Source organism: Arvicola amphibius, chromosome 14, assembly GCF_903992535.2.
Source record: "Arvicola amphibius chromosome 14, mArvAmp1.2, whole genome shotgun sequence".
NCBI lineage: Eukaryota > Metazoa > Chordata > Mammalia > Rodentia > Cricetidae > Arvicola > Arvicola amphibius.
The window spans coordinates 51,938,124-51,958,145 of NC_052060.1; the positions used below are offsets into that span (position 1 = coordinate 51,938,124).

The 20,022-nt window shown below is 44.6% G+C and overlaps 1 protein-coding gene across 2 annotated transcripts in view; it reads left to right on the forward strand.

The window, feature by feature from the left end:
• The window catches only part of LOC119801320 (SSX family member 2 interacting protein), a 36,740-nt gene extending 17,360 nt beyond the window's left edge, over positions 1-19,380 (forward strand). The window contains exons 5-14 of one of the 2 annotated variants that reach the window (XM_038311856.1): positions 1,526-1,636; positions 3,782-3,917; positions 5,098-5,173; positions 5,247-5,427; positions 8,673-8,823; positions 10,408-10,541; positions 10,813-10,986; positions 14,215-14,329; positions 14,805-14,970; positions 15,963-19,380. In XM_038311856.1, coding sequence (XP_038167784.1) covers positions 1,526-1,636; positions 3,782-3,917; positions 5,098-5,173; positions 5,247-5,427; positions 8,673-8,823; positions 10,408-10,541; positions 10,813-10,986; positions 14,215-14,329; positions 14,805-14,970; positions 15,963-16,140 — 1,422 coding nt within the window. In that variant the 3' untranslated portion in view covers positions 16,141-19,380. The remainder of the gene's footprint in view (positions 1-1,525; positions 1,637-3,781; positions 3,918-5,097; positions 5,174-5,246; positions 5,428-8,672; positions 8,824-10,407; positions 10,542-10,812; positions 10,987-14,214; positions 14,330-14,804; positions 14,971-15,962) is intronic. The other variant, XM_038311857.1, reaches the window with a different exon arrangement.
• Positions 19,381-20,022: the final 642 nt, after the last annotated feature.

Genomic DNA, 20,022 nt, shown 5'->3' on the forward strand with positions numbered 1-20,022 from the left:
CAGAAATTTGTAAGGTTTCTAGATCTGGTGTAATTAATTCACCAAGTACTAGAAAAAAAAAAAAAAAACAGTTCCTGCTCATGTGTTTTCTGGCCAGTGGAGTCCAAGTCATGAGTCCATAGTTATAACTGCAGTGCGCACACACGCACATGCACACCATGTCATGTTTTCCTTATACATTCGTCTGTTGATATGTCTAGGCTGGTTCCATAGCTTAGCTACTGTGCACAGTCTTCTCTTTCCTCGCATCCTGGGCAGCATTTGGAGTTGCTTCTTTCCTTGATGGTCGTAGCTGTTCTGATGAGGGCAATGTGGAATCTTGCTGTAGTTTTTAGTTTGCATTTCCTGTAAGGCTAACGATGTTGAAGACCTTTTATATACTCATTGGCCATTCATAGTTCTTTTGACAACTACCTTGTCAGTGCATTAGTCCATTTATTGAATGATTTGGGGCTTTTGTATTTAATATTTTGAGTTCTTTTTATAGATTGGATTAGTCCCTGCCAGACCTGTAGTTTGCAAAGATTTCCTCCCATCCTTTTCCCCTACTGACTGCTTTCTTTACTGTGAACAAGCAGGAAGCTTTTTGGTCCTGATGTCATTTGTCCGTTCTTGAAGTCAGTTCAGGAGTCCTCAGCAGATCCTTGCCTCCCTCTATCTGAGCTGTTTTCTCTGTTCTTTCCTCTGGCAGCTTCAGGTCTGTGGTCTTATACTAAGGTCTTGAATCCATGGGATGGGTGAGGCATCTATCCTGCTTTCCCAGCACAGCTTAGTGAAGAGGCTGACTTTTTCCATGCATATGTTTTATGCCCATGGTCAAAAATGAGGTGGCTGAAACTGTATGGATTTCTTTCTGGGTCCTGTGTTGTAGTCCATTGGCCCTCATGTATGTTTCTGTGGCCACAATGGGCTGTATTTTTGTTGCTGTGTTGTGTTGAATTCCATGGGCCCTCATGTCTGTTCCCATGGTCACAGTAGGGCTGTAGTTTTGTTGTTGTGTGGTATAATTTGGAATCAGGTGTCATGGCACCTTCAGCTGTATTCTTTCTGCTTATGATTATCTTGCCTGTTTTGGGGACTTTGTGTTCCTCTTTGAATTTTAGAATTTTTAAAATAATTTCTCAGAGTGCAGACTTGAGCTTGTGCAGTGTGAACGATAATGTCCCCAGGCTTGTCACACTCGGTGGCATTTATCCTTCCCTGAAGCCCAGCATCCGCAGGATGGAGGTGTCGCTGTAGGTGAGGGTCTTCTTAAGTGTGCTCCAAGAGTGTGAAAGTCTCAGAGAACTCTGGACTCTTCAGTGACAGAATCATAGACGAAGAACCTTTTGAGAAACCATGTTGCAGTTCTTGTATATAAATAGAATAAAAATGAATGTAACTAAGGCATGTGATTTCATACATCAGACTTGATAGTAACTGCTTGAAGTAAACATTCCAGCTCCAGGTTAGTGTGAGTTCCGTCACTTCTGTGGACTCTTTGACTCCTGTCGGCATCACTCAGATGGCTCATTTCATGTTCCAGGAACAGCTGGAAACCTCGAGGCGAGAGATGATTGGGCTTCAGGAGAGAGACAGACAGTTACAGTGCAAAAACAGGAATCTGCATCAGCTCCTGAAAAATGAAAAGGATGAGGTGAGTCTTCGTGGCCGTGCACGAGCTGAACTGCTGATTGTGGAGTTGAGGTGTGACGTAATGGCTACCTGACCTTTAAAAAAGATCCAGTGTCACACCAGCCTGGTGGTGTACACCCCTGTGCCTGTCTGTGTCACACCAGCGTGGTGGTGTACACCCCTGTGCCTGTCTGTGTCACACCAGCGTGGTGGTGTACACCCCTGTGCCTGTCTGTCACACCAGCCTGGTGGTGTACACCCCTGTGCCTGTCTGTGTCACACCAGCCTGGTGGGTGTACACCCCTGTGCCTGTCTGTGTCACACCAGTGTGGTGGGTGTACACCCCTGTGCCTGTCTGTGTCACACCAGCGTGGTGGGTGTACACCCCTGTGCCTGTCTGTCACTCCAGCGTGGTGGGTGTACACCCCTGTGCCTGTCTGTCACACCAGCCTGGTGGTGTACACTCCTGTGCCTGTCATCTGCCTTGCTCCAAGAAGGTTTGCTTTTTTTGTTTGTTTGTTTGGTTCTTTTGGGTTTTTTTGAGATAAGGTTTCTCTGTGTTACAGTCCTAAAATTCCTGGAACTAGCTCTGTAGTCCAGACTGGCCTTGAACTCACAGAGATCTGCCTGTCCCTGCCCTCCTCTAAGTGCTGGGATTAAAGGTGTGCACCACCACTGCCCGGCCAAGAAGGTTTTCTTACTTAGGACCTCAGGCCATCGCTGGCCGCAGGTAGTGCCTCCTGTGCCATCCTTCCATACTCACTCTAGGGCCCACGAGAACTCAGCGTGTGCGTCCTTTGTATCCTCAGTGTTGCCACAGATGCACGGCTCGCCCCTTTCCACCTGCTCCTCGCTTCAGCAAGGTCTCCCTCTACAGTGAAGTCCTCTCTGGCTCTCACCTGACCAGGGCCCCATGCATGCTAGGCAAGGCCTCTACCTACCACTAAACTATCTCCTTTTCCCCTCTTGCACGATCTTAAATGTTATCGTTTTTCTAGCAAAGAATTAACCTTATTAGATTACCTAGAATGCACAAAGCTATGGCAGTTCATATTAAAAATTTCATTTCTAACTGAAAATACCCTAATTCTAATCTTTGCTTAGTAGGTACCTAACCCTCTAATTTTAGCTGGGTGGTGGCAGCTGTGGAGCGTGGAGCAACAGCGCTAGTGCCCTGGAGGTGTTATTTATGATGCATCCTAGAGCAAACCGTCAGGCTTTCCTTGTTCTGTCTTGTGAGCCCTGTCAATAGTAGCTATAAAAATAGTATTTTAATGTTTTATTCTTTAGGGGACTTAAAAGGGAGTTTATTTCTGTTTTATTTATGCTTTATTTTTGTATGGGGGTTTGCTCCATGTCTGTGTACCACATTCATGGCTGGTGCCTTCGGAGGCCAGAAGATTGGATCCCCAGGAACTGGAGTCACAGGTGGTTGTGAGCCAACCTGTAGGTGCTGAGCATTGAACCCTGGTCCTCTGTACGAGCAGCAAGTCTCTTAACTACTGAACCTGCTCTTCAGCCCCAGGAATCTATTTCTTAAAAAGCCCATGAACAAATAGATTTCTTTTTATGCTGTTTAATTAGCGTTTAATAGAGAACAGTGATTATCTAACCAAAATTACTGCATAGGAAATTTTGATGTAATGTGTTGATTATTACATTTTGTTTGATGGTGGTTTGTCTTTAGAATGGAGTAAGCTAACACCATTCTGTGGTCAGGGTTGGAAACGACTCTAAAGAACAAAGTATACCAGCTGAGTCTGGTAGCTGCTAAGGAGGTGGGCAGGAAAACTGAGAATGAAGCCCAGTGTGGACAGCTCTGTGAGACCCTGCCTTGAAGTAAAAGGACAGTCTGGGAGTGTGGTCAGCAGTAGGTACTGGCCTAGCATGCACAGGATGGCAGACTCAGAAGAGCAGTCCCTGACCTCGGCTCCCAGTGCTTGCTGCTCAGAGAGAAAACAGCTGCTGGCAGCCCCTGTACCACTGTGTATCGTCATTCACCTGGTGTTTTTAGGTGCTTTCCTCTGGCTATAACAAAGGAAGAATCAGCTTAGAAGTAAAAACTCATTGGTGGGAAGGTGGGCATAGGACTTGATTTACCTTTTGAATTTATGGATTTTAGCAGGCTTATTAATACTTGTTTGATAGAAAGTATTTTTGCTTTCAGGTACAAAAATTACAAAATATCATAGCCAGTCGGGCTACTCAGTATAATCATGACATGAAGAGGAAGGAGCGTGAATACAATAAGCTAAAGGAACGGCTGCATCAGCTTGTTATGAACAAGAAGGATAAGAGACTAGGTATGGAGCTGGCGGATAGCGGGAGGAGCAGCTGCAGGGATGTGTCCGTAAGCGTGGCAGTGGAGCATCTTCATACGCTCTAAGTGGCTTTAGAATGTAGGTGTTTCCTATAAACTACAAATTGAGAGAACTTATTTGTGGAGAAAACAAAACTGGGTTTTAGTTTGCATCACTGGTTCCATGCTGGCTTGGTCACTTTTCTATCGCTGTAAGACAGTAACCAGGGCAGCTTAGAGGAGAGCGTATTGGGCTCAGACGGTAGTCTCAGACGGTCGTGCGCATCATGGCAGGGAGCATGGCCGCAGGCAGGCAGGCAGGCGTGGTGCTGGAGCATTGCTGAGAGCTTACTCTCTGAGACAAACTATGAGGCAGGAAGAACCAAAGCCCACCCCTAGTGACACACCTCTTCCTGCAAGGCCACACCTCCTAACCCTTCCCAAACAGTTCCACCAACTGGAGACCAAGTATTCAAACATTTGAGACCACCACACGTGTGTGTTTAACACGACGGGTATGGCATTGGGGAATAAGGCAGAGGACACTGATCTTCTGGAGAGAACAGGATATAGGAAGCATCACATGGCTCCTACATGTCAAAAGAAGGGATTTTAGAGTTAGCTTTGTAAACGTCAGCGGCAGCAGCCTGGAGTGGGTTGCCGTTTCTTATCCCAAACCCAGTTAGAAATGATAGGTTTCATCTTAGTTCCAAATCAGAATAACTTTTCTTACACCCAACGATCTTCTGCATCTAGGGAAGATGGAGCATTAGTACTGTCAAGAGCTTTGGCTCCTTTGAAGATGACAGCAGTGATGTGGTTAATAAGCCTGGCCAGGCCTTCTCTGTAAGTGCCAGGCTGTGAGCTTAGCGTTGCCCTCTGCCAGTGCAGGGCAGGTTCCCCTAACAGTATGTAAGTAGGTGGATGAATCCAAGAGTGGGCAGCTAGCCTGCAGCCTGTGGTTTGTCACCCCATAGTGCAGTTAGTAGTGATACTGAGCTCCCTCTAGTGAGCACAAGCCTCTGTCCTTGACAGCTCGAGGGTTATTTCATCCCCAGCCAAGGAAGAAATGAAGAGTCCTGACCTATGTGCCTGGTCAGGGTCAGTCCCTCGTGTGTCTCAGGTGTAGTAGAGTTTTTAGCACACGGCACAGAGATTGATTGCATTCTGTGCTTACATTGTAGCCATGGACGTCTTGAACTATGTGGGTCGAGCTGATGGAAAACGAGGCTCGTGGAGGACCGATAAAACAGAAGCCAGGTATGGCCGTGTGACCTGACTGGTAGCCGGGGTTGCTGTCCCTACGTGTTCTCACATCCGGGTTTCTCCCCAGGAATGAAGATGAAATGTACAAAACCCTGCTGAATGACTATGAGTACCGCCAGAAGCAGATCCTGATGGAGAATGCCGAGCTGAAGAAGGTCCTCCAGCAGATGAAGAAGGAGATGATTTCCCTTCTCTCTCCCCAGAAGAAGAAACCCAGGGAAAGAGCAGACGACGGCACAGGCGCTGTTGTGAGTGTCTCTAACACCGGCCTCGGGTGCTAGCCCACACCAGTCAGACTCTGGCTAGGTAACTCAGTGAGGGCAGTAGCAGTGTTGGGGAGTACTCACTGCTCTGCCCCTGTAGTCAGTGTGACAACTGAAAACTGCCCTGCGCATTTTCAGGCACATCCTGGAAATCACCTGGGGACCACCATCTGGTACTTCATGAGCATCACCTCCCTCATATTTCTCCTGGAAATGATTTCCAGAATTATGATGATTAAAATGTTATAATCATTTGACTATTATTTAATTGTACCCATCTTAGATGTGAGCAAACTGAGGCACAGTGGTTACTAGCACAGCAGCAATAGGATTGGATTTGTATCTGCACTCAACCACCATGCCGTGTGTGGCAGACAGTCTTCACTTCTGTGTGTCTGTCTTCACAGTGTGTGCGACTGTCTTCACACCATGTGTGACAGTCTCATGCCATGTGTGAGAGTCTTCACTCTATGTAGTCTTTGTGGAACTTAAGAAACATTCAGTTCACGCCTTTATTGAAGCTCATTGTGTGCTAAGTCCCAAAAATACAGAACGAAGATGGCGACAGTTCCTCAAGAAATGCTAGAAAGGCTAGGCATGTAGAGAAATGTGACCACCTGTGCCACGTGCGGTGACTCTTCTCGCTCAGTCAGAGAAGACATCACAGAGAGAGTGGCTGTGGAGGGTTCTTCCAGACTAGATGCTCTCACGGTAGAAAGCACAGAGAAAGCCTGCTTGACTCAAGCACCTGCCATGGGCACCTAAGTCCTGGCTTTAAACCTTAAGTTCACAGTGGTTAAAATCTGAAGGTAACAGTTTGACTTGGGTCTGTCCATTGCCAGCTGAGCCACCAAAGAACATTTTGTAAGCCTATGTTGGAGGATTCTTTATTTTATGGGCTCTTAAATTGGCAAGCTTAGAAGTCCATCTTGTTATTTTGTTTTGTTTTGTTTAATATTAATGCACAGGACATAGTCCTTTGTGTGTTCCAAAGTGTATTCCTGGAACTATAGAAATTACCAAAATAAATCCTATGTGCCCTGTTTTCCCTATATATACCTGTGAGAAAGTTTGGTTAATGTCAGAAACTAATATTGTAACAGTATATGGTAATAGATGTGAATGTATGATCTTCCTCCTCAGAATCCAATTTTGGAACAAGGGTAGCACTGTTCTGACTGACAGCTGTTTTAAACTTAGTTTTTCTCTCAGTGTCTGTCACTTGGAGCCAGTTTTGAACTTTGACCAGCATAGGTTACATCACTTACGAGGTCTCTTCTGGGCTGACTAGAACTTTCCTAGTCAGTGGATGTGGGGAAGAAATCAGGAGTGCCTTCCTCTTCCTCAGGTGGGGTAACATCCCCAGTGGTGACACCCCTAGAGGTTCTTCATGAAGTTCAAAGCTAAAGGAAGTCAGAAATAATTTCCCTGTTATTAAAAGATTATTTTTTTACCCTTTTCTCTTAATATTTAGGTAATTTTGTCATTGTTTCCTTTCAGTGAAGGTTTTAGGACAGATTAGTAACAGGAATTAGACCATTGGGCACTAGGTACTATTTGAACTTCACTTGTGTTTGGTTTGTATAGTAGCCAAAATATGAATCCCCCAAAGCTAGGTGGGTTTGATTTTCTTTTATGTTTTTCAAGATGGTTTCTCTGTGTAGCCCTGGCTGTCCTAGATCTCACTCTGTAGACCAGGCTGGCCTCGAACTCAGAGCTCCATTTGCCTCTGCCTCCTGAGTGCTGGGATTAAAGGCGTGTGCCACCACTGCCACCCAACTTGTTTTTTTTATAAATCTTGTGATTGTAGATTTTTACCCAGTCTTGGAAAAGGAGTAATTTGGGGGTTTTTTGAGTAATTTTGTTTCTTGTTGTTTTGAGACAGAATCTTGCTATGCAATATAGGCTACAGAACTTAAGAGTCTCTGCTTTCACCCTCCTAGTGCTGGGATTTCAGGCGTATGCAGTCACACCTGCCTATTGCTAAGGTTTTTGAATTTTTAAAATTTACTTTACTGGGGATGGTATGGAGACAGGACCACCGTGGGAGTCAGTTCTCTTATTCCACCATCCCGGCGCATGGGGCCCAGGTATCAAACTCAGGTCATCCAGTTTGGTGGCAGGTGCCTTCACCTGCTGAGCCATTTCCCTGGCCTGGCCTGATGAGTGTTAACAGCAGGTTTGTAATCAGGGTGTAGCACCATGGTGTGAAAAATAGGACCCCCTCCTGCTCCATCATTGTAGCTTTGAGGGGAGGTGGAGAAGTGCAGATCTCATCTCCCTGGACGGCTCCCAAAATTAGTAACTAGCTTTCAAATTGTGTGTACCAGGTGCATTTGGAATAGAGTTCATGTTTAGGTCCCAGCCCTAACAGACAGACAGACACACACACACACAGGGGTTGAGGCAGGAGAGGAGAGAGACTGTAAAATCTCAGAATGTCTTAACTCCCAAGTGCTCAGGTCCTGCACCTCGGGTGAGGGTGCTCGGTCTGTAGTCTCAGAGATGGGTTTACAGGCCCATGATGGCAAGAGCTGTCTCTGAGCCATCTGCCAGCTTTAATCAGCTGCTCTGCTCAGACGGATCTCCTCTCCATTACCCCAGTGCTGACGTCACAGCATCTAGCCAGCCCCCATTCCTGCTGTGCTTGTCTGTGAGGGAGGGGCCTAATGACTCCTCTTTCTTTTACTTTTTTGCCCTCTTTCTCCTGAGGGTATTTTTCATAGTCAAGGATTTTGGCCTTCCTGGAAGTTAGTAATAAATGAAGACATTTAGTACTGTTTCTCTGTGGCAACTTAATCAGCATTGGCACGTTTTCCTATAATTTCATGTCTTGGTACAATCAAAAGAAAAGCATGTCAAGCATAAAATGATGAGGGAATTGGGATTGCGCGTTTGACTCCATAGATAACCTCAAAACGTTCATTTGTTGTGGCGGTCTAACAGAGACAGATTGACCGGTTTCAGTCCCGCCTGCCGGCCGTGTGGCACTGAACCCGAGTTTACCTTTGTGCAGGTTTGTAACAGAGCATCGCACAGACGGCATCTGTCTCCCCTCAGACAGCTCTGTAGCGTCAAAGTTGAAGAGATGTGAATTTGAGAGTTAGTGTCTTCAGTGTTAGTAGTGTGTTTATAAGGTACTAGGTAATGGGTGAAGAGACTGTCTCAGTCTGCCTGGGTGTGAAGCCATTGTAAGTCCCTACTCTTTTTTTGTTCCCCCTGGGTTGTAGGTCATCTCTGATATTGAAGATGATGCTGGGGAGCCGAGCAGAGAGAGTGGATGGGGCCTTTCCTGCGATACTGTGAGAGAGCAGCTTACAAACAGCATCAGGAAACAGTGGCGAATTCTGAAGAGCCATGTAGAGAAACTTGATAACCAAGGTAACTGCTGCTCCTGTGCACGCTCAGTGATGTAAGCTGTTGCTGTCTGGTCGCACGGACAGCTGGGCAGCTGCACTGTGGGCTCAGGGCTGCTGGTCACAGGCCGCCTGAGAGAGCAAGTGAGCATCACTCCCGTCCTCATGCTATGTCCTCTGGCAGCTCCGTAGTGAACTGACTAACTTGGAGCACAAGAACATGAAGGGGAACCATTTTATATGTACTAAAGTCTGTGTGCCTTTAAGTCAGGAAAGTTAAATTTTTATTTTTTATTTTTATCATTTTAATTGTGTTTGTGGGTCTGTAAATGGGTATATCATGTGACTGTTGGTACCTGTGGGGGCCAGAGGTGTTGGCTCCCTTGGAGCTAAAGTTAGGCATAGTTATAAGCCCCTAGCATGGCTTCTAGAAACAGAACATGGGCCTCTACAGGAGCAGAGTACACTTTTAACCCCCACCATTTCTTCAACACTACGATCTCTATTTAGTAAATGAAGTCTACATAAAATTTATTGAAATTGTCAAAACAGTGAATTCTGGCCCCAGTGCTGTGGTTGTAAGGGCAGCAGCACAACTCCACGTTGATGTGCAGGAGATGACGTCGTTTCGTCATCATGGTTTAGTAAGCAGCTGCTGGACTCTAGTTTTGTAGGCGTTAACATGAGCGCACACAGTCGTTAGTATCGTTCCATCGCCATCGAAACAGTTTATCCATCTGTGGGGTTTGTTAGCATTCTTCTGTGGTTGGGCTGGTAGCTCCTGAAGACTGGGTAGCAAGAACCAGAGGCACAGTGAAGCATACTATTAATCTTATGATAGTCTTGAATAAATGTGGTTTATAAGTTAAATGTTGGCAGCAATGCTTATTTGTAAATCTATTTAGCCCTAAAATTGTATAACTGTGTAGTTGTCAGAACTTGGAGTTGTTTTGCTTTAAAACATTTCATTTTGTTACAACTTAGGAAAATGTAAAATGCTAAAGAAAATAACTTCCTTTTACAAAACCTGTGGGAAGTGCAGGAAGGGAAAATTTGGGAGACTTTTATTTTGAAGTGTCTGTTCAAGACCAATGTGTATCCGCAAAACCTGTGCTGGTTTCTGGCTGCTCTAGTCAGAGCTTCTAGTCTTGATAAACACCATGACCAGAAGCAACTTGGAAGGAAAGGGGTCACCTAACCTTACAGCTCACAGGCCGTCATGAAGGAACCAAAGCAGAGGCCACGGAGCTGTGCTGGTCACTGGCCTGCTCCACATGGCTTCCAAAACCTGCTTTCTTACACAGCACAAGACCACCTTCACAGTGGTGGTCCCACCCCACTGAGCTGGGCCCTCCCACAAGGCCAGCCTGATCTACAGAGCAAGTTCCAGGGTAGCAAGAGCTACAGAGAAACCCTGTCTCCAAAAACAAAACAAAAACAACAACAACAAAAAAAAAAAAAAAAAGCAAAATTCCTAGAGACAGTGCCTTGTGGGCTTGCCCACAGAGCAGTCTGATGGAGGCTTTTCTCAGTTGAGGTGCCCTCTTCTGAGATAACCCTAGCTTGTGTCAGGTGACAACAGACTAACCAGCACACGGAATCCTGTCAGTTTCAAAGGTGCACATGGAAGGCCTTGATGAGGACGTCATCTCACGGCAAGACCACGAACAGGAGACTGAGAAGCTGGAGCTGGAGATCCAGCAGTGTAAGGAAATGATCCGAGCTCAGCAGCAGCTCCTGCAGGTGAGTGGGAGTGGCCTCAGGGTGTTCCTGAACCTGCTAGGTTCCTGCTCCTGTATTGCCCAAGGTCTGCAGAGTTGAATTCTGCACCAGGTTGCACCCCTTCTTCACATGCTCCCTTTTTTGCCAAGTGCCAAGCACTTGGGGAAGCAGGTTTTGAATGGCTGATTCTTCATAGTTTATGTCCATGGCCAAGCTTTAACCTGTCTTCCTCGCCTTCGAATGTGTGTGAGCTGTGTGGGCTTCCTGACTTCCCGTGTTTAACCCTGAACAGCAGCAGCTGGCCACCACCTGTGACGACGACACCACCTCACTGTTGCGAGACTGTTACTTGCTGGAAGAAAAGGAACGCCTCAAAGAAGAGTGGTCACTTTTTAAAGAGCAGAAAAAGAATTTTGAGAGGGAAAGACGAAGCTTTACAGAAGCTGCGATCCGCTTGGGGCTGGAGGTGAGCTCTCAGTGCCGCTGCATTGGGCATAGTGTGCAGGTGCACGCTCCTGGGTCCAACTTGGCTCTGCCATCATTTTATCTGAGTGTCACACGGGCACCTCACGGTGTGGGGATCTACCTGAGAAGACTTACTTCCATGAATTTAAGCCAATAGAAAGTCTTTATTATCTGGCCAGTGACCACTGTATGTTTGGGATCCCTTCCTCAGGCTGAGCTTTTAAGCACAAAAACCAAATCTTGGGTTGACATACTTCAGTTAGCAAGAATAGTTAGCCAGAAGCAGAGCCACAGAAGTGAAAAAGCAAGGTTAGTGCATTTGGAGACATTCCCAGAACTATGGACTTTGAAGGATTAGGTCTTTGTTTCATGGCCTGAGTGGCACTTCCATCGTGGAGTCAGTTGTGCTAGCCTGGAGGCCTGTACATTACAAGTAACTGGAAATTGAAGGGAGGCTGAGCATATGGATGGTCTTTGTTAGATTTTTAGTTTCTTTTGGGCACCTGTCTCTTATCCATTGTGCATACATGTGGTACCAGAAGATAGTCCCAGCAACAACCTTGTTTCATAGAGCAGAAAGCGCAGTAAAAGACAGTTTCCCAGACTTGGAGAGGAATGCATAGCACTTAGCGGTTTGGATTTTGCATCATCCGTGTCCACGGTTGCATTCTGTCAGCAATGCATTGCCTCCATAGTGCCTTTCAGAAATTATACAGTGTCCCAATATGGTTTTAAACTCAGCTGACTGTACAAAATACTATGGAGTGAGACAGTGTCCTCTTTATCTCCAATTTATCCCTTAGATATTACCACAGATTAAAAGGAATGTCTACTGGGAGCTCGTGTGGTAGCACAGCTTTTAATCCCATTTCAGAGCTGGAGAGAGGGTACTTTCTGCTTTTCCAGAAGGCCCTGGCTGGATCCCAGCACTCACAACCATCTATAACTTCAGTTCCAAGGGATCTAAAACTAACTCCATTTCCAGGGAAGGAGGCCTTGTTTGGCCTCTGTAGGCACCAGGCATGCATATGCTCAGATGCACGTGCAGCATTCATACACATGAAGTAAAAAGCGGACTCTCAGAGCTCTGCCTCTTGAGTGTGGGGATAAAGGCACGTGCCGTCATGCCAAGCAAAAATCCTTTATTAGCTTTTCCCTACCTCTCTTGCTCGCCCCTTCACATTGAGATTGTTTTCATTGTCCAAGTGCTATCACATTTATATTCTGCCCTGTACTATAAAATATCTATAAATATGGTGATTTGTCTAAAGTTGGCACCTAAAAATTGAAAACCAGATAATAATGTTGATAATATGATTATGTGATATTATTCATTCCATAAACAAATAATGCATTTGAACGCATAAATGATGGGGGCTGAATCCAGGGCCTCATATGTGCAAAGCAATCATTCTGCCACCAAGCTAGTCTTGGCTCTGAAAACGTAGTAAGACTTTGCCTGCCAGGAAAGCCATATCCTTCTCTAGTGTTGATGTTGTAATCTGCTGAGTTCCTGCCACTCATGTTAGTCCCTTTCGTGCTTTCCTTGTGAAGTCTGTGTCACCGTCTTACATCACCTTTTAAAATGAAACACAACATAGTGACAACCAATCTGAATACTGGACTATCTAAAAGTATATTAGATTATATAAGCTGGGTGTTTAATTTTAACTTCTAGCTTTCACCTCAAGAATTAATTGAAAGAATTACTCGTTTTAGTTTTTGTTGTTGAGGGCAGGCTAGTTGACAACATGGCCTTTGTTACTTTGTAGGTAATTTTGTGGGGAGCTAGCCCACAAGCCCTTCTGTGGAAGTTTATGGGATTTTTATAGTTCCTAATTTTGCCAGGATAAGTCTTAGGTTTTTTCATCCATAAGAATCTAATGTCTTCAGTTTGGAGACGTTTTTCCTCTGCTTGTTTCCCTGGACATTGGTTCTAAGTTCTGGATTTTCTCTTACGTCGTCAAACTGTTTCCAGGATCAGCTTTATTGTTTACTTCAGCTGCTGAGTTGTTATTTCAGAGTTTGTAATTTTTATTTTCTTTGTGCACTGTTATTGTTTCGTGTGCATTTATGAATCTCTGCTGTGTGTGACAGTATTTTCAGAACTCTTGAAACATTGTTATCTGCAGTTAGTTTCCTGTCATGGCCTTTTTCCTCATCTGCCATTGGTTTTCTTTGCTGTCTGGTGACACTTGGGTCCAAACTCCCATTTATGAGTGGAAGACTCGGTCCTGGTGATTTTAAGGCCCAACACCGATTTCCTCCACAATTGCAAAGTCTCTTCCTTCAGGAGCTGTCTTCCTCAGGCCACAAAAGTGTCTCCAGCTCTCTGAGAACATGTCTGCTTGTCAACACAGGGGACACACAGAGAGATGTGGGTTAGGAGTCATCAGCTGACCAGAGAGGAGGCCATGTTGGTACCCTGTGTCTGCCCTCTTGTGGCTCAGTAGCAGTGGTCATGACAGACTGCTAGTGGAGAAAGAAATGTAATTAGAAGTCCCTTCCAAGTGGCTGACTTATGAAGCAGGGTATTTTCTGATACCAGTTTTATGGTCATGTGTTCTTTGTGTTCAGAAATGTGGCTAATACTCTGCTCAGGTGAAACCCAGCAGTTGTTGGTGTAGTTAGTAAAAGCTATTATTTTCTATCATTTAAATTGTTTAAAAATTATTATTTATGTATGAGAGTGTTTAACTTAATGTATGTCTCTGTTGTATGTGTCTGTGCACCGTGTGCCTGGTGTCCTCAAAGGCCAAAAGACCCTCTTCTGTCCTTATATCCCTAGAACTGGTGGTACAGATGGTTGTGAGCCATCGTGTGGGTATTAGGAATTGAATCCAGGTCCTCTTAAGAGCAACAAGTGCTCTTAACAATGGCACCGTCTCTCTAGCCCCAAATTTTTATTTATTTTTTTTTTTTTTGAGACAGGGTTTCTCCGCAGCTTTTTTAGAGCCTGGCCTGGAACTAGCTCTTGTAGACCAGGCTGGCCTCGAACTCACAGAGATCCGCCTGCCTCTGCCTCCCGAGTGCTGGGATTAAAGGCGTGCGCCACCACCGCCCGGCCCAAATTTTTATTTTTTAAATACTCTTTTCTCAAGTGTCTTTTAGTTTCTAGGCAACTACTTCATACAAAAAGCATTCAGGTGGCCAGAGAGAAAACAGCTGGAGAAGTTATGGGGAATGACGTGGAGTACTCGCCAACTCTGTGGTTTGTTTGTTACCCTAGAGAAAGGCGTTTGAAGAGGAAAGAGCCAGCTGGTTAAAACAGCAGTTTTTAAACATGACGACCTTTGATCCTCACAGCTCAGAAAATGTGAAGCTGCTCAGTGCCTTCTCAGGAAGTAAGTGCTCCTGAGCTGTGGACTCTGTTGTCTGTCTGTCTGTGGGAAGCCTTCGTCTAAGGGAAGCCTTTTCTGTTTTTAATCTCTGCCCGCCTGTGTGTTCAAGTGCTGGTGATTAAAGCCCGGAGTTCAACCCATAATAGGCTACAATTCAACAAGGAATTGTACCCTGGTCCCCAAAATCAACTAATTTTATTTACTGAAGTCACAATAGAGCTCATAGAAGAACCTTGCATATAACAAGGCATTTTTGTGAGTGTATAATAATACCATGTTTTTGAAGATTCATGATTTTAGCTATTAACCATTTTTAAGCTAGATTCTTCTAGTTGCAGAATATGCGACAGAGTTGGCAATTAATTTGTTCTTTCTCAAATCCCACTCCAAATTGCAATGATTAATCCTGCTTGTCTCTCTTTATTGTGTCTGATGTTTTACCGTGTGCCCTGCTCTTCCCCTTACTGCAAAAAACCAGGTTCTGATCCAGACAATCTTATAGTGCACTCACGGCCACGGCAGAAGAAGCCACACGGTGTGGCTAATGGAGCGCCAGTTTGCACATCGAAACTGACTAAATCTCTACCTGTTTCACCCTCTACTTCAGACATTTGCCAGACACGCTCCTGTGCATCTGAACACAGGTATTTGTTTTTAAATGGCCGTGTCACATACGTCTAAAATGGTCAGTGTTGGCTTGCTTAGGAGAAGTTGTTATATATAGTATTTGTGACAGTAGAGGCTTTGGAAAGAAATCTGCATGCACAGAGGTTCCCAGTGTGCTTTGTGCTAGATATAGAAGTCTAATGGAGAACAAGGGAGGGTCTGGCTTATTTTAAATTTAAAGTATGGACCTATGGGCCAGTCATGATGGTGCACAGCTTTCATGCCAGCACTCAGGAGACAGAGGCAGGTGGATCTCTCAAAGTCTGAGGCAAGCTTGGTGAACACAGTGAATTCTAAGTTAGTCAGGGCTGCGAGATCCTGCCTTAGAAGAAAGACAGGGATGACTCATATCAGGAATCACTTAAATATTGAAAAATGCCATTTTTATAGTTTTCAGAGGACACAGTTTAAGTTTCTTTGTTATGCCCATTACACTGGTATTGAAAGACAAAGAGCCCAGAAAAACCACTGCCTCAGGGTGAGAAAGTATTAGAGCAGTTTAAACCCAAACACCATTTTATAGAATAATTTAGTCTGTATTTCTATGTCAGTAATCTAAGAGCTACAGAACAAATATTAAGAGGAGGGGGAAGAAAGACACAAGCATTTTGCAAGAACAGTACTCTGGTTTTCTCTACGGGAAGCAGACTGTGGTCAGTACTATAATCAGGAGGCACTGTGGAAGGTGAGACAGGGGATGATGTTCATTTGGAATCAGGTCATCCTGCGAACACAGGAAGTCCTTGATCTGCCCTGGGAAGATCTTGCTGCTCAGGCCTGTACCTAATGACTAGATGGAAGTCTCAAATAGAGCCAGCTCTAAGTGTGCCGCCTTCTCTTCTCAAGTGGCTTCCCGAAAGGTATTGTTAGCACAGACATGCGGCAGTCAGACTTGAGATGTTAGGAACATCTGTCTGCTCTAAACAAGAAGCAGAAAATTGGTTATTAAGATTTATCTTATTTCTTCCAGGAGTTCAATCAATGTGCTGAATATAACTCCTGAAGAGAATAAACCAAATGAGGCTGGACGAGAATGTACGAATCAGAAGTGGAGCGTGGTGTCGAGACCCAGCTCACGGGAAGGTTGCTACAGTGGCTGCTCCTCGACCTACACAAATTCTCACGTGGAGAGAGATGACTTACCTTAGATGCACAGACGGCGGTGCTCTTGCTAAGCTGTGCATCCGCGTTCACATCTGAGTCAAACAGGGTGTGTGATAAAGTCAGTCATCTTATTGAAGATGGTCTGGGTGGTTTGTCTGGACTCCGTCTTCCCCCAAAGAGCTACAATGCTAAGCTGTTGGAAAGGCTGCAGAGGCGTTGGGTGTGCGGTAGTGACTACAGGAGTGAGTGTTTGGATGGGAACAGAATAGAGGAGTGAGTGTTTGGATGGGAGCAGAAGCACTAGAATGAATCTCCTCTTCCAGGTATTGAGAAGAGCACTTTTAGGGAATTATTGTAAACATTAAATTTTTGTCCCAAATATGGTTGGCATTGGAAGTTTAGCCTTTACTTGAATGTATACTGTAGATTTTTAACAAAGGAAGTTCTATATTTATTATGTTTAGTGTGATTTTGGGATTACCTCTTTCGTGTTTTACATAAAGTGATATTTATGTATGTTCTGTACATAGATATACATGATTATGTTAAGAGGCTTTAAGGTTTAAAATTCCACACAATGCTAGAGTGTAGTGTTTAATGCCAGTGTCTTCAGTGGCATTGTGTTTACAGAAGTGCTAGGACAACTGCCACCTGACATTTAAGATTTTATTTTTAAGCCATCTGGGCAATAAAAATTCAAAGCAACTCCATGACAACTAGAACTACTAACATTACATTTTTGAGATTTTTAAAGCATTATATTTTATTTTATATATGTGAATGTTATCATTTCTAAGAGGAATATTGATTATGGAGTAATGGGGGAAAGATAAAAATGTCTTTGAATTATAGTATAAGAGGACTGGTTTAAGATATTTGGATGATAAAGGATATTTAATATAGCTGGATGGTGATATTTTCCTTACCAAATGGGTGCCAGTACAGTAATATCTGTACCAGCCAGGGCTTTATATCATTGCCAATAATTTTGTAATTAAAAAAATTTTGACTAGATAGTACTACTACATAAATAAGACAGTGCAAAGCATTGGCTTTTGTAATTGAGATATGACATTCTGGACGCTCATGTTATTTCATTTTCGGAACAATCTTAGGCTCTTTCGTCTCATGTTTCTGCTGCATGTTTCTTCCTGAGAAGTGTGTTATTATTGATAGTGATGACAGTAATAATAAATGTAGACCTAGGCCAGGCTTCTCCTGGATGGATTCATCCAAAAGCTTTTAAGTGCCTCACCCTACTTGTCTCTGCACATAGACACCGACACGAGTCCTTGCTCAACCATGCAGGTTAGTCCCGTCTGCCTTTCTCTTTCCTTGTCCCTGTTTGTGGCTCTTGCATTAAATTCATCATGCTACCAAATGAGAAAACTTTGTTGTCCATTGACTGTGTGACTGTGTGGGGCTGCTCAGACAGCACGGCCTGCAGAGGCACTGCTGCCCACTAAGCATCCTCTCGCTGGTAGCCATGCTCATACATCAAGGAGCTAGCTTGTGTGAGAGAGTCGCTACCTTCAGCCTGGTGCATGATCATTTCCTTACTCTTTAAAATGTGATATTTCAGAGATACTGCTATAGTCCAGAGGAGGAAACCCAGCTGGGATATAATTGCCTTGCTGTTGAAGAAAGGCAATCAAAGTTTTGAAGTAGTTTCTGATTATTTCTACCCTACATCCCCACAGGGGGTCTGTCTCCATGACAGCCTTGGCCAGATAGAAGCATTCCTGTTTTTCGTCATAGCTGTGCTGTATTCCATGAGGAGGGTTTTCTGGAAAGGAACACCTGCTTTTTTGCTATGTTTGCATTCCAGCACAGTCTGAGGCTCTCATACCCCACAGAAATTCCTGAGACTTTAAGGTGCCAAGGAAACCGTAAAAGAGAACCAGATCTCTCTGCTTTAGGGGTGTGCACAAATCTGCCAGAAGCCGTACATCTTGCTAGCTCTCTTGTTTTGCTGCCCACTCTGATTTTAAAATGATCCCAAATTCTCAGGCTTCCCAGAGAGTTGGGTGTGCTGTGCTGGAGAGTATGGGTCAATGGGAAAGCTTCCAGGGCTCCGCCTCTTGATTTGCAGACCTTTGCAATGTGCAAGCAACACAGCCATGCTGGTCCTCATGACCCCATTGAGAATGCCAGTGTCTCCCGGTTCAGAAGCCTCCTGGTAATTGTATTGCTGTATCGTTATTATTATTGTTTATCAATATAGAAATCTGAAACATTGTACCTCAAGTTGGTTTGTACATACTTGACATACCCATTTTGAATTTTCAAAGCTTAAAAATGGAATTGAAAACTTGAGATAGTTTCCTTCTCTTAAGTAACTTTACAATGATTAGAAGCTTAATAGAAAAATCAGTGACAGAGAAGACCATGGCTAAGATTTAATAAAGGAGTATTTTCTTAGAGAAGCAAATATTACATGACTTAGGCTTACAGGACTATCCACAGCAAGTTGTTTGCCTCGTTGTATAAATGAAATACAGTACGTTATTTGGTAGTAATTCTGAAGCTCCTCTCCTAGCTAAGTGAAAATAACTTGGTTTTTGTAGGAGAACGTATTCTATGGTGCATGATGAGACTTGTGCCTGGAATCCAGTTAACTTCCCCTGGGTAGGTCCTTCTGAAAGGCCTTGGGACCACAGGGGCGGCTTCTAAGTGTGGGAGCTTGGAGCACTGTGAACTATGGAAGCCCTTCTGTGACTGCCCTGCCGTTAGCGTTCTTAGAAGTGTACACACCAGTGTGGACATGCTCTTGGGTCAAATTGTGTGACTGCGGTAAACACACTTTGCCTGTGCTCATGTTCATTCTTCCGTTCAGTAAGCATGGGCCGAGGACCTGCTGTTTGTCATGTCTGTGTCTGTCATGCTGGCCCCTGAGGATTAGAAGATGGGCTCACTCACCCCATCACTGAGAATCCCTGAATTGAATGCTGGCTGTAAAACCTCAATTGTCATAAACCACTGGTGTGTTAGTCACGCTCTGGTCTGGTCTGGTCTGGTCTGGTCTGGTCTGGTCTGCTCCAGGTCCTCCGCCTGCCCATGTATGTAATGGTAGCAGTGCTTGGCTTCTGCAAGCCCTGCCAGTATTTCTTGTGGGATGCACTATAGAATACATTTATTGGTTTGCAGGGTTTTTTCCCCCACAAATGTTGATATACAAAGCAGATAAGACTTTATTCCCACAGGGGAGAGATGGATTACCATCCAACAGAAACTACGCAAAGATGTGCATGCAGCTGAGATTGTGAAATAGGTGATTTCCGTCTTTTTTTTTTTCTGAATTGAGTGTTTGGTGATTTCCCGCCCCCTCCCCAGGGCCGAATGTAAATTAGAATGGAATGGACTACTGATTAAATGATTTGATCTAAAACCACCAATTGTCTAATTGAAGTTTTATTTTTGTGACCCCTCGGGAATAACGCATTTCAAAGGGTTGAGGAGATGCCGTCATCCAGTGGTATGTACAGACTCATGTTGGTGTTCGCCTGTAAAACTTTGGGATGCTTTTATCAAGTGTGTCACTTAACAGATATTATCTGTTGGGGAGGTGTAACTATTGACAGGGTGATTAAGTGGCACATTTCTTCATTGGAAGAAGGGGCAGTGACACTGGCCTTACTGTGTTCTGAAGCTCTGCCCGCTGAGACGGCAGGTCCTGTATTCTGTTTCTGAGGTCTGTGCTTGAGTCCTTGCAGAGTTTTAGGGTAGAGCAGATCACACTACACTCAGTAAAAGTTCACAACGTAATACAAAAGGCTCCCATCCTTGTAAGTCCTGTGCAGCTCAGGCAGCCCCGTCTTCATCTCACTCAATGAGAACATGTGGCTCCAGCATTGTCAGGTCCTAAAGAGCACACTAGTGGATAGCGAGCCATCTTCCTAAGGTCCCAGCCTGGCCGCAGCAGCCTG